Raw genomic sequence first — 12,456 nt, 5'->3', positions numbered from 1 at the left:
TCGGTGATGTGTCATCCCTAGCTTCCTTACTGACATGCTTCTCTCTCAGGACTTTTTTTTCTCAGTGGCTCTTTTGGTGCTCTGTTCTCCCTGGCTCCCTCCATTACATGCCTCTCCCTGGCTCTCTCAGTGCTCTGATCACCCAGCTCCCTCAGTGACATGCTTCTCTCAGCGCATTCCTTCTTTGTGACTGCCTCAGTGCTCTATTCACCCAGCTCCCTCACTGCTTCTCTCTCAGTGCATTGCTTGTCAGTGGCTCTCTCAGTGGTCAGTTATCCCTGGCTCCAGCCATGACAGGCCTCTCCCAGGCTCCCTCAGTGAATTGCTTCTCTGTTGGGTCTATTGGTGCTCTGTTCTCCCCGATTCCCTTCATGGCATGCCTCTCCCTGACTCTCTTAGTGCTCTGTTCACCAAGCTCCCTCAGTGACATGCTTCTCTCTTAGTGCATTCCTTCTCTGTGACTGCCTCAGTGCTCTGTCCTCTCTAACTTCCTTACTGACATGCTTCTCTCTCAGTACATTGGTTCTGCGTGGCTTTCTCAAAGCTATGTTCTCCCTCCATGACAATGCTCTCCCAGTGCATTGCTTCTCTGTGGCTCTCTCAGTGCTGTGTTCTCCCTGGCTTCTACCATAACATGCTCTCTCAGTGGCTCTCTCCAGACTCTGTTCACCCAGCTTCCTCAGTGCCATGCTTCTCTCTCAGTGCATTGCTTCTCTGGGTCTCTCTCAGTGCTCTGTTCTCCCTGGTTCCCTCAGTGACATGCTTCTCTCTCAGTGTATTGCTTCTCTGTGGCCCCCTCAGTGCTCTGTCCTCCCTAGATCCCTCACTGGCATGCCTCTCCCTCTGTGAATTGCTTCTGGGTGTCTCGGTGTCTCTCTCGGTGCTCTGTTCTCCCTGGTTCCCTCAGTGACATGCTTCTCCGTCTCGTTGCATTGCTTCTCAGTGGCTCTCTCGGTACTCAGTTCTCCCTGGTTCCCCTAGTGACAAGTTTTCCCTCAGTGACATGCTTCTCTCTCAGTGCATTGCTTCTCTGTGGCCCTCTAAGTGCTGTGTTCTCCCTGGCTTCTACAATGACATGCTCTCTCAGTGGCTCTCTCCGGACTCTGTTCACCCAGCTTCCTCTGTGACATTCTTGTCTCTCAGTGCATTGCTTCTCTGTGGCTCCCTCAGTGCTCTGTCCTCCCTGGCTCCCTCACTGACATGCCTCTCCCTCTGCGATTTGCTTCTGGGGGTCTCTCTCAGCGCTCTGTCCTCCCTAGCTCCCTCAGTGACATGCTTCTCTCTCAGTGCTCTGTCCTCCCTGGCTCCCTCAGTGACATGCTTCTCTCTCAGTGCTCTGTCCTCCCTGGCTCCCTCAGTGACATGCTTCTCTCTCAGTGCTCTGTCCTCCCCGGCTACCTCAGTGCATTGCTTCTCTGTCAGTGCTCTGTCCTCCCTGGCTCCCTCGGTGCATTGCTTCTCTCAGTGCTCTGTCCCTCCTGGCTCCCTAGGTGCATTGCTTCTCTCAGTGCTCTGTCCTCCCTGGCTCCCTCGGTGACAGGCTTCTCTCTCAGTGCTCTGTCCTCCCTCAGTGCATTGCTTCTCTCAGTGCTCTGTCCTCCCCGGCTACCTCGGTGCATTGCCTCTCTCTCAGTGCTCTGTCCTCCCTGGCTCCCTCAGTGCATTGCTTCTCTCTCAGTGCTCTGTCCTCCCTGGCTCCCTCAGTGCATTGCTTCTCTCTCGGTGCTCTGTCCTCCCTGGCTCCCTCAGTGCATTGCTTCTCTGTCAGTGCTCTGTCCTCCCTCAGTGCATTGCTTCTCTCAGTGCTCTGTCCCTCCTGGCTCCCTAGGTGCATTGCTTCTCTCGGTGCTCTGTCCTCCCTGGCTCCCTCGGTGACAGGCTTCTCTCTCAGTGCTCTGTCCTCCCTCAGTGCATTGCTTCTATCAGTGCTCTGTCCTCCCTCAGTGCATTGCTTCTCTCTCAGTGCTCTGTCCTCCCTGGCTCCCTCGGTGCATTGCTTCTCTCAGTTCTCTGTCCTCCCTGGCTCGCTCAGTGCATTGCTTCTCTCAGTGCTCTGTCCTCCCTGGCTCCCTCGGGGCATTGCTTCTATCAGTGCTCTGTCCTCCCTCAGTGCATTGCTTCTCTCTCAGTGCTCTGTCCTCCCTGGCTCGCTCAGTGCATTGCTTCTCTGAGTTCTCTGTCCTCCCTGGCTCCCTCAGGGCATTGCTTCTCTCAGTGCTCTGTCCTCCCTGGCTCCCTCAGTGCATTGCTTCCTCTGTGACATTCTTGTCTCTCAGTGCATTGCTTCTCTGTGGCTCCCTCAGTGCTCTGTCCTCCCTGGCTCCCTCACTGACATGCCTCTCCCTCTGCGATTTGCTTCTGGGGGTCTCTCTCAGCGCTCTGTCCTCCCTAGCTCCCTCAGTGACATGCTTCTCTCTCAGTGCTCTGTCCTCCCTGGCTCCCTCAGTGACATGCTTCTCTCTCAGTGCTCTGTCCTCCCTGGCTCCCTCAGTGACATGCTTCTCTCTCAGTGCTCTGTCCTCCCTGGCTCCCTCAGTGACATGCTTCTCTCTCAGTGCTCTGTCCATCCTGGCTCCCTCTGTGCATTGCTTCTCTCAGTGCTCTGTCCTCCCTGGCTCCCTCTGTGCATTGCTTTTCTCAGTGCTCTGTCCTTCCTGGCCCCCCCTGTGCATTGCTTCTCTTAGTGCTCTGTGCTCCCTTGGGGCACTGCTTCTCTCAGTGCTCTGTCCTCCCTGGCTCCCTCGGGACATTGCTTCTCTCAGTGCTCTGTCCTCCCTGGCTCCCTCGGGGCATTGCTTCTCTCAGAGCAATGTCCTCCCTGGCTCCCTCAGTGACAGGCCTCTCTCTCAGTGCATTGCTTCTCTCTCAGAGCTCTGTCCTCCCTCAGTGCATTGCTTCTCTTAGTGCTCTGTCCTCCCTGGCTCCCTCAGTGACATGCTTCTCTCTCAGTGCTCTGTCCTCCCTGGTTCCCTCAGTGACATGCTTCTCTCTCAGTGCTCTGTCCTCCCTGGCTCCCTCAGTGACATGCTTCTCTCTCAGTGCTCTGTCCTTCCTGGCCCCCCCTGTGCATTGCTTCTCTTAGTGCTCTGTGCTCCCTTGGGGCACTGCTTCTCTCAGTGCTCTGTCCTCCCTGGCTCCCTCGGGACATTGCTTCTCTCAGTGCTCTGTCCTCCCTGGCTCCCTCAGGGCATTGCTTCTCTCAGAGCAATGTCCTCCCTGGCTCCCTCAGTGACAGGCCTCTCTCTCAGTGCATTGCTTCTCTCTCAGAGCTCTGTCCTCCCTCAGTGCATTGCTTCTCTTAGTGCTCTGTCCTCCCTGGCTCCCTCAGTGACATGCTTCTCTCTCAGTGCTCTGTCCTCCCTGGCTCCCTCAGTGACATGCTTCTCTCTCAGTGCTCTGTCCTCCCTCAGTGACATGCTTCTCTCTCAGTGCTCTGTCCTCCCTGGCTCCCTCTGTGCATTGCTTCTCTCAGTGCTCTGTCCTCCCTGGCTCCCTCGGGGCATTGCTTCTATCAGTGCTCTGTCCTCCCTCAGTGCATTGCTTCTCTCTCAGTGCTCTGTCCTCCCTGGCTCCCTCGGTGCATTGCTTCTCTCAGTTCTCTGTCCTCCCTGGCTCGCTCAGTGCATTGCTTCTCTCAGTGCTCTGTCCTCCCTGGCTCCCTCGGGGCATTGCTTCTATCAGTGCTCTGTCCTCCCTCAGTGCATTGCTTCTCTTAGTGCTCTGTGCTCCCTTGGGGCACTGCTTCTCTCAGTGCTCTGTCCTCCCTGGCTCCCTCGGGACATTGCTTCTCTCAGTGCTCTGTCCTCCCTGGCTCCCTCAGGGCATTGCTTCTCTCAGAGCAATGTCCTCCCTGGCTCCCTCAGTGACAGGCCTCTCTCTCAGTGCATTGCTTCTCTCTCAGAGCTCTGTCCTCCCTCAGTGCATTGCTTCTCTTAGTGCTCTGTCCTCCCTGGCTCCCTCAGTGACATGCTTCTCTCTCAGTGCTCTGTCCTCCCTGGCTCCCTCAGTGACATGCTTCTCTCTCAGTGCTCTGTCCTCCCTCAGTGACATGCTTCTCTCTCAGTGCTCTGTCCTCCCTGGCTCCCTCTGTGCATTGCTTCTCTCAGTGCTCTGTCCTCCCTGGCTCCCTCGGGGCATTGCTTCTATCAGTGCTCTGTCCTCCCTCAGTGCATTGCTTCTCTCTCAGTGCTCTGTCCTCCCTGGCTCCCTCGGTGCATTGCTTCTCTCAGTTCTCTGTCCTCCCTGGCTCGCTCAGTGCATTGCTTCTCTCAGTGCTCTGTCCTCCCTGGCTCCCTCGGGGCATTGCTTCTATCAGTGCTCTGTCCTCCCTCAGTGCATTGCTTCTCTTAGTGCTCTGTCCTCCCTGGCTCCCTCAGTGACATGCTTCTCTCTCAGTGCTCTGTCCTCCCTGGCTCCCTCAGTGACATGCTTCTCTCTCAGTGCTCTGTCCTCCCTGGCTCCCTCAGTGACATGCTTCTCTCTCAGTGCTCTGTCCTCCCTGGCTCCCTCTGTGCATTGCTTCTCTCAGTGCTCTGTCCTCCCTGGCTCCCTCGGGGCATTGCTTCTATCAGTGCTCTGTCCTCCCTCAGTGCATTGCTTCTCTCTCAGTGCTCTGTCCTCCCTGGCTCCCTCGGTGCATTGCTTCTCTCAGTTCTCTGTCCTCCCTGGCTCGCTCAGTGCATTGCTTCTCTCAGTGCTCTGTCCTCCCTGGCTCCCTCGGGGCATTGCTTCTATCAGTGCTCTGTCCTCCCTCAGTGCATTGCTTCTCTCTCAGTGCTCTGTCCTCCCTGGCTCGCTCAGTGCATTGCTTCTCTGAGTTCTCTGTCCTCCCTGGCTCCCTCAGGGCATTGCTTCTCTCAGTGCTCTGTCCTCCCTGGCTCCCTCAGTGCATTACTTCTCTCAGTGCTCTGTCCTTCCTGGCTCCCTCTGTGCATTGCTTCTCTCTCAGTGCTCTGTCCTCCCTGGCTCCCTCAGTGCATTGATTCTCTGAGTTCTCTGTCCTCCCTGGCTCGCTCAGTGCATTGCTTCTCTCTCAGTGCTCTGTCCTCCCTGGCTCCCTCAGTGCATTGCTTCTCTCTCAGTGCTCTGTCCTCCCTGGCTCCCTCAGTGCATTGCTTCTCTCTCAGTGCTCTGTCCTCCCTGGCTCCCTCAGTGCATTGCTTCTCTCAGTGCTCTGTCCCTCCTGGCTCCCTCAGTGCATGGCTTCTCTCAGTGCTCTGTCCCTCCTGGCTCCCTCGGTGCATTGCTTTTCTCAGTGCTCTGTCCTCCCTGGCTCCCTCGGTGACAGGCTTCTCTCTCAGTGCTCTGTCCTCCCTCAGTGCATTGCTTCTCTCAGTGCTCTGTCCTCCCCGGCTACCTCAGTGCATTGCTTCTCTGTCAGTGCTCTGTCCTCCCTGGCTCCCTCGGTGCATTGCTTCTCTCAGTGCTCTGTCCCTCCTGGCTCCCTAGGTGCATTGCTTCTCTCAGTGCTCTGTCCTCCCTGGCTCCCTCGGTGACAGGCTTCTCTCTCAGTGCTCTGTCCTCCCTTAGTACATTGCTTCTCTCAGTGCTCTGTCCTCCCCGGCTACCTCGGTGCATTGCCTCTCTCTCAGTGCTCTGTCCTCCCTGGCTCCCTCAGTGCATTGCTTCTCTCTCAGTGCTCTGTCCTCCCTGGCTCCCTCAGTGCATTGCTTCTCTCAGTGCTCTGTCCTTCCTGGCTCCCTCAGTGCATTGCTTCTCTGAGTTCTCTGTCCTCCCTGGCTCGCTCAGTGCATTGCTTCTCTCTCAGTGCTCTGTCCTCCCTGGCTCCCTCAGTGCATTGCTTCTCTGTCAGTGCTCTGTCCTCCCTGGCTCCCTCAGTGCATTGCTTCTCTCAGTGCTCTGTCCCTCCTGGCTCCCTAGGTGCATTGCTTCTCTCGGTGCTCTGTCCTCCCTGGCTCCCTCGGTGACAGGCTTCTCTCTCAGTGCTCTGTCCTCCCTCAGTGCATTGCTTCTCTCAGTGCTCTGTCCTCCCCGGCTACCTCGGTGCATTGCCTCTCTCTCAGTGCTCTGTCCTCCCTGGCTCCCTCAGTGCATTGCTTCTCTGTCAGTGCTCTATCCTCCCTGGCTCCCTCAGTGCATTGCTTCTCTCTCAGTGCTCTGTCCTCCCTGGCTCCCTCAGTGCATTGCTTCTCTGTCAGTGCTCTGTCCTCCCTGGCTCCCTCAGTGCATTGCTTCTCTGTCAGTGCTCTGTCCTCCCTGGCGCCCTCAGTGACATGCTTCTCTCGGTGCTCTGTCCTCCCCGGCTCCCTCAGTGACAGGCTTCTCTCTCAGTGCTCTGTCCTCCCTGGCTGCCTCAGTGCATTGCTTCTCTGAGTTCTCTGTCCTCCCTGGCTCCCTCGGGGCATTGCTTCTCTCAGTGATCTGTCCTCCCTGGCTCCCTCAGTGCATTGCTTCTCTCAGTGCTCTGTCCTTCCTGGCTCCCTCAGTGCATTGCTTCTCTGAGTTCTCTGTCCTCCCTGGCTCGCTCAGTGCATTGCTTCTCTCTCAGTGCTCTGTCCTCCCTGCCTCCCTTAGTGCATTGCTTCTCTCTCAGTGCTCTGTCCTCCCTGGCTCCCTCGGTGCATTGCTTCTCTCTCAGTGCTCTGTCCTCCCTGGCTCCCTCAGTGCATTGCTTCTCTCTCAGTGCTCTGTCCTCCCTGGCTTCCTCAGTGCATTGCTTCTCTCTCAGTGCTCTGTCCTCCCTGGCTCCCTCAGTGCATTGCTTCTCTGTCAGTGCTCTGTCCTCCCTGTCTCCCTCAGTGCATTGCTTCTCTCAGTGCTCTGTCCTCCCTGGCTCCCTCATTGCATTGCTTCTCTCAGTGCTCCTGGCTCCCTCTGTGCATTGCTTCTCTGAGTGCTCTGTCCTCCCTGGCTCCCTCAGTGCATTGCTTCTCTCAGTGCTCTGTCCTTCCTGGCTCCCTCAGTGCATTGCTTCTCTGAGTTCTCTGTCCTCCCTGGCTCGCTCAGTGCATTGCTTCTCTCTCAGTGCTCTGTCCTCCCTGGCTCCCTTAGTGCATTGCTTCTCTCAGTGCTCTGTCCTCCCTGGCTACCTCGGTGCATTGCCTCTCTCTCAGAGCTCTGTCCTCCCTGGCTCCCTCAGTGCATTGCTTCTCTCAGTGCTCTGTCCTCCCTGGCTCCCTCAGTGCATTGCTTCTCTCTCAGTGCTCTGTCCTCCCTGGCTCCCTCAGTGCATTGCTTCTCTCTCAGTGCTCTGTCCTCCCTGGCTCCCTCAGTGCATTGCTTCTCTCAGTGCTCTGTCCTCCCTGGCTCCCTCAGTGCATTGCTTCTCTCAGTGCTCCTGGCTCCCTCTGTGCATTGCTTCTCTCAGTGCTCTGTCCTCCCTGGCTCCCTCAGTGCATTGCTTCTCTCAGTGCTCTGTCCTCCCTCAGTGCATTGCTTCTCTCTCAATGCTCTGTCCTCCCTCAGTGACATGCTTCTCTCTCAGTGCTCTGTCCTCCCTCAGTGACAGGCTTCTCTCTCAGAGCTCTGTCCTCAGTGACATGCTTCTCTCTCAGTGCTCTGTCCTCAGTGACAGGCTTCTCTCTCAGTGCTCTGTCCTCCCTGGCTCCCTCAGTGCATTGCTTCTCTCAGTGCTCTGTCCTCCCTGGCTCCCTCAGTGCATTGCTTCTCTCCGTGCTCCTGGCTCCCTCTGTGCATTGCTTCTCTCAGTGCTCTGTCCTCAGTGACATGCTTCTCTCTCAGTGCTCTGTCCTCCCTCAGTGACAGGCTTCTCTCTCAGAGCTCTGTCCTCAGTGACATGCTTCTCTCTCAGTGCTCTGTCCGTGACATGCTTCTCTCTCAGTGCTCTGTCCTCAGTGACATGCTTCTCTCTCAGTGCTCTGTCCTCAGTGACAGGCTTCTCTCTCAGTGCTCTGTCCTCCCTGGCTCCCTCAGTGCATTGCTTCTCTCAGTGCTCTGTCCTCCCTGGCTCCCTCTGTGCATTGCTTCTCTCAGTGCTCTGTCCTCCCTGGCTCCCTCAGTGACAGGCTTCTCTCTCAGTGCTCTGTCCTCCCTGGCTCCCTCAGTGCATTGCTTCTCTCTCAGTGCTCTGTCCTCCCTGGCTCCCTCAGTGCATTGCTTCTCTCAGTGCTCCTGGCTCCCTCTGTGCATTGCTTCTCTCAGTGCTCTGTCCTCCCTCAGTGCATTGCATCTCTCAGTGCTCTGTCCTCCCTCAGTGACAGGCTTTTCTCTCAGTGCTCTGTCGTCCCTGGCTCCCTCAGTGCATTGCTTCTCTCAGTGCTCTGTCCTCCCTCAGTGCATTGCTTCTCTCAGTGCTCTGTCCTCCCTCAGTGACAGGCTTCTCTCTCAGTGCTCTGTCCTCCCTGGCTCCCTCAGTGCATTGCTTCTCTCAGTGCTCCTGGCTCCCTCTGTGCATTGCTTCTCTCAGTGCTCTGTCCTCCCTCAGTGACAGGCTTCTCTCAGTGCTCCTGGCTCCCTCAGTGCATTGCTTCTCTCAGTGCTCTGTCCTCCCTCAGTGACAGGCTTCTCTCTCAGTGCTCTGTCCTCCCTGGCTCCCTCAGTGCATTGCTTCTCTCAGTGCTCCTGGCTCCCTCTGTGCATTGCTTCTCTCAGTGCTCTGTCCTCCCTGGCTCCCTCAGTGCATTGCTTCTCTCAGTGCTCTGTCCTCCCTGTCTCCCTCAGTGCATTGCTTCTCTCAGTGCTCTGTCCTCCCTGTCTCCCTCAGTGCATTGCTTCTCTCAGTGCTCTGTCCTCCCTGGCTCCCTCATTGCATTGCTTCTCTCAGTGCTCTGTCCTCCCTGGCTCCCTCAGTGCATTGCTTCTCTCAGTGCTCCTGGCTCCCTCTGTGCATTGCTTCTCTCAGTGCTCCTGGCTCCCTCAGTGCATTGCTTCTCTCTCAGTGCTCTGTCCTCCCTGGCTTCCTCAGTGCATTGCTTCTCTCAGTGCTCTGTCCTCCCTGGCTACCTCAGTGCATTGCCTCTCTCTCAGAGCTCTGTCCTCCCTGGCTCCCTCAGTGCATTGCTTCTCTCGGTGCTCTGTCCTCCCTGGCTCCCTCAGTGCATTGCTTCTCTCTCAGTGCTCTGTCCTCCCTGGCTCCCTCAGTGCATTGCTTCTCTCTCAGTGCTCTGTCCTCCCTGGCTCCCTCAGTGCATTGCTTCTCTGAGTTCTCTGTCCTCCCTGGCTCCCTCTGTGCATTGCTTCTCTCAGTGCTCTGTCCTCCCTGGCTCCCTCAGTGCATTGCTTCTCTGAGTGCTCTGTCCTCCCTGGCTCCCTCAGTGCATTGCTTCTCTCAGTGCTCTGTCCTCCATGGCTCCCTCAGTGCATTGCTTCTCTCAGTGCTCTGTCCTCCCTGGCTCCCTCAGTGCATTGCTTCTCTGTCAGTGCTCTGTCCTCCCTGGCTCCCTCAGTGCATTGCTTCTCTGTCAGTGCTCTGTCCTCCCTGGCTCCCTCAGTGCATTGCTTCTCTCAGTGCTCTGTCCTCCCTGGCTCCCTCAGTGCATTGCTTCTCTGTCAGTGCTCTGTCCTCCCTGGCTCCCTCAGTGCATTGCTTCTCTGTCAGTGCTCTGTCCTCCCTGGCGCCCTCAGTGACATGCTTCTCTCGGGGCTCTGTCCTCCCCGGCTCCCTCGGTGACAGGCTTCTCTCTCAGTGCTCTGTCCTCCCTGGCTCCCTCAGTGCATTGCTTCTCTGAGTTCTCTGTTCTCCCTGGCTCCCTCGGGGCATTGCTTCTCTCAGTGCTCTGTCCTCCCTGGCTCCCTCAGTGCATTGCTTCTCTCAGTGCTCTGTCCTTCCTGGCTCCCTCAGTGCATTGCTTCTCTGAGTTCTCTGTCCTCCCTGGCTCGCTCAGTGCATTGCTTCTCTCTCAGTGCTCTGTCCTCCCTGGCTCCCTTAGTGCATTGCTTCTCTGTCAGTGCTCTGTCCTCCCTGGCTCCCTCGGTGCATTGCTTCTCTCTCAGTGCTCTGTCCTCCCTGGCTCCCTCAGTGCATTGCTTCTCTCTCAATGCTCTGTCCTCCCTGGCTCCCTCATTGCATTGCTTCTCTCAGTGCTCCTGGCTCCCTCTGTGCATTGCTTCTCTGAGTGCTCTGTCCTCCCTGGCTCCCTCAGTGCATTGCTTCTCTCAGTGCTCTGTCCTTCCTGGCTCCCTCAGTGCATTGCTTCTCTGAGTTCTCTGTCCTCCCTGGCTCGCTCAGTGCATTGCTTCTCTCTCAGTGCTCTGTCCTCCCTGGCTCCCTTAGTGCATTGCTTCTCTCAGTGCTCTGTCCTCCCTGGCTACCTCGGTGCATTGCCTCTCTCTCAGAGCTCTGTCCTCCCTGGCTCCCTCAGTGCATTGCTTCTCTCAGTGCTCCTGGCTACCTCTGTGCATTGCTTCTCTCAGTGCTCTGTCCTCCCTCAGTGACAGGCTTCTCTCTCAGAGCTCTGTCCTCCCCGGCTCCCTCGGTGCATTGCTTCTCTCAGTGCTCTGTCCTCCCTGGCTCCCTCAGTGCATTGCTTCTCTCAGTGCTCCTGGCTCCCTCTGTGCATTGCTTCTCTCAGTGCTCTGTCCTCCCTCGGTGACACGCCTCTCCCTCGGAGCTCTGCTTCTCACGGCCCCAGAGTCCTTCAACGGCCCCGGCTGCCCTATTTCTCGGTCTCACGCTTCCTTCCCAGGCTCTCGGGGTGTCTCCTTCCCCGCACCCCGGCCTCCACCGGCTCTCGGTGCTGCTACTACTACCCCCCCGCTTCCATCCCCGGCTCCTCCTGCCCGCCCCCGGCGGCTGCCTGTGCTGCCCCTGCTTCCCGCCCCGGGCAGCCTCTCATCTCACAGCACGTGCGCCCCCTCACCGCCGGACGAGGCCGCCCTCCCGGGGGTGCCGCCTCCGCCCCCCTCCGCCGCTCCCGTCTCCGCCATGCCGCTGGTCCTGACGCCGGTACCGAGGAGCGCTCTGCAACCCGCAGAGTCACGCTTACAGCGACCCCCGGCGGCCGGAGGGGAGGCCGGCGGCGGAGCGACTTCCGCCCGCCATTGCTAGTCCAGGCACAGGGCTGCGGCGACGTCCGCCCGCCATTGCTAGTCCAGGCACAGGGCTGCGGCGACGTCCGCCCGCCATTGCCGTTCTGGGCACGAGACCCCGCGGGGTCTTAAAGCCGCCATTTCTAGTTCTGGCGCAGGCTGCGGGTGACTTCCGGTGGCGATTTCTCATGACAGGACCGGACGTGCGTTCCCCTCGTCTGTCCTCTGCTTGTAAACAGCCTGACTGCGCAGCAATAAACGCCTCGTGACAGCGGCGGGACGGTATTTTCTGTGCAGCTGGGAGAGAGCTTGTGTCCATGCTATTTTCTGAACGTAAAAAGCTGTAAACCCAAGATGTTACCTCGACACCTACGTATTTTTGCAGTTTTCCAAGCACAGCCCCCAGAGCCGCCCAGTTTTCGGTTTGCTTTTGTGTGACATTTGTTATGGTTTCAGTGTGCGTTTGAGTGACGTTCTATTGCCAAATGCGTGACACTTTCTCATTGGTAAATCAAAGAAATGCCCATTTGGATTCGGTTAGTTTTGTCATTCCATCTACAGTTATCAAACAACAATCAACATATGCTAAAAACAATTTACGGCTCTTAATTTTGCCACTGCTTGTTGGCAGTATCAGCCTGTGGTTGCAGCTTCTCAAGACTAATGTAACAAAATTAACCTATGCTTAACCTTGGGCAGCTTGGTACAAAAAGCAGTCAGCCTTAACTTAGAAGCAATGTGTAACTTGTTATGCAGCACACAAACAGTAGTAAAATGAAAACACAACAAAAGAAAAATCCCAAACCAATGTAGAGCAACAAAGTACATTTTAATAAATTATTCAACACCAAAACAACAAAAATCCAATCAGCAGAACCAGAGTTATGAATTTTTAGGTTGAGCGTAAGCGTACGGCCTCTTGTATACTTTTAATATACGTTTGTGGGCTTAAAACCATTTCATTTGTTCGTTTCAGTGTCATTTAAAAATCCTTCCTTGCTAGTCATGCCTCTTTGTCCCTCATTTTTCTCTTTTGGAGCAGGGACTAACTATTATATAATTACGCCTTATCATGTTTATCTGTGTAGAGAGCCACTCGGGCTCTCCCATACTTTGTTGCCCGCTCCGTGACGACATATGGTTTCCAGAGTGCAGGCTATAAAATAAGGAGGTGCTGGACCCTCGTGGTCTTTCGGCACGTGTATAAGCATTGAATCAAATCGCTGTCTGTATGTGCTTCACAGAGGCCTTGGTAGCAGGCCCGACGACCGTGCGCCTCGCCCCTCTTCATTGGTGACGACATGGTGCTACATACCGACCCAAACGTACGCGATCAGCCGCTTCTTACCTGCAGAGACAGCAGGTCACCGTCTGACAACCTCCAAGTGAACCTGGGCCACGTCAGACGCCCACAGGCGGAATGAAGGAGATCTGCTCCCCGGCCCGGGAAGACGGCCAGGGCTGGCGGGGTCGCTGTGCCCTGCCATCCCACCGGCTGCTGCACACGCA

At 56.6% G+C, this 12,456-nt stretch overlaps 1 protein-coding gene across 1 annotated transcript in view; it reads right to left on the bottom strand.

Moving 5' to 3' along the window:
- The window catches only part of EIF2B4 (eukaryotic translation initiation factor 2B subunit delta), a 102,124-nt gene extending 91,071 nt beyond the window's left edge, over positions 1-11,053 (bottom strand). Inside the window, exon 1 of the mRNA XM_069233581.1 lies at positions 10,779-11,053. Coding sequence (XP_069089682.1) covers positions 10,779-10,845 — 67 coding nt within the window. The 5' untranslated portion in view covers positions 10,846-11,053. The remainder of the gene's footprint in view (positions 1-10,778) is intronic.
- Between the last annotated feature and the right edge of the window lie 1,403 nt (positions 11,054-12,456).

The sequence above is a fragment of the Pleurodeles waltl genome, chromosome 5 (assembly GCF_031143425.1).
Source record: "Pleurodeles waltl isolate 20211129_DDA chromosome 5, aPleWal1.hap1.20221129, whole genome shotgun sequence".
Lineage (NCBI taxonomy): Eukaryota > Metazoa > Chordata > Amphibia > Caudata > Salamandridae > Pleurodeles > Pleurodeles waltl.
The sequence above is the reverse complement of the archived record's forward strand: the minus strand, read 5'-3'. Positions and strand labels throughout refer to the sequence as shown.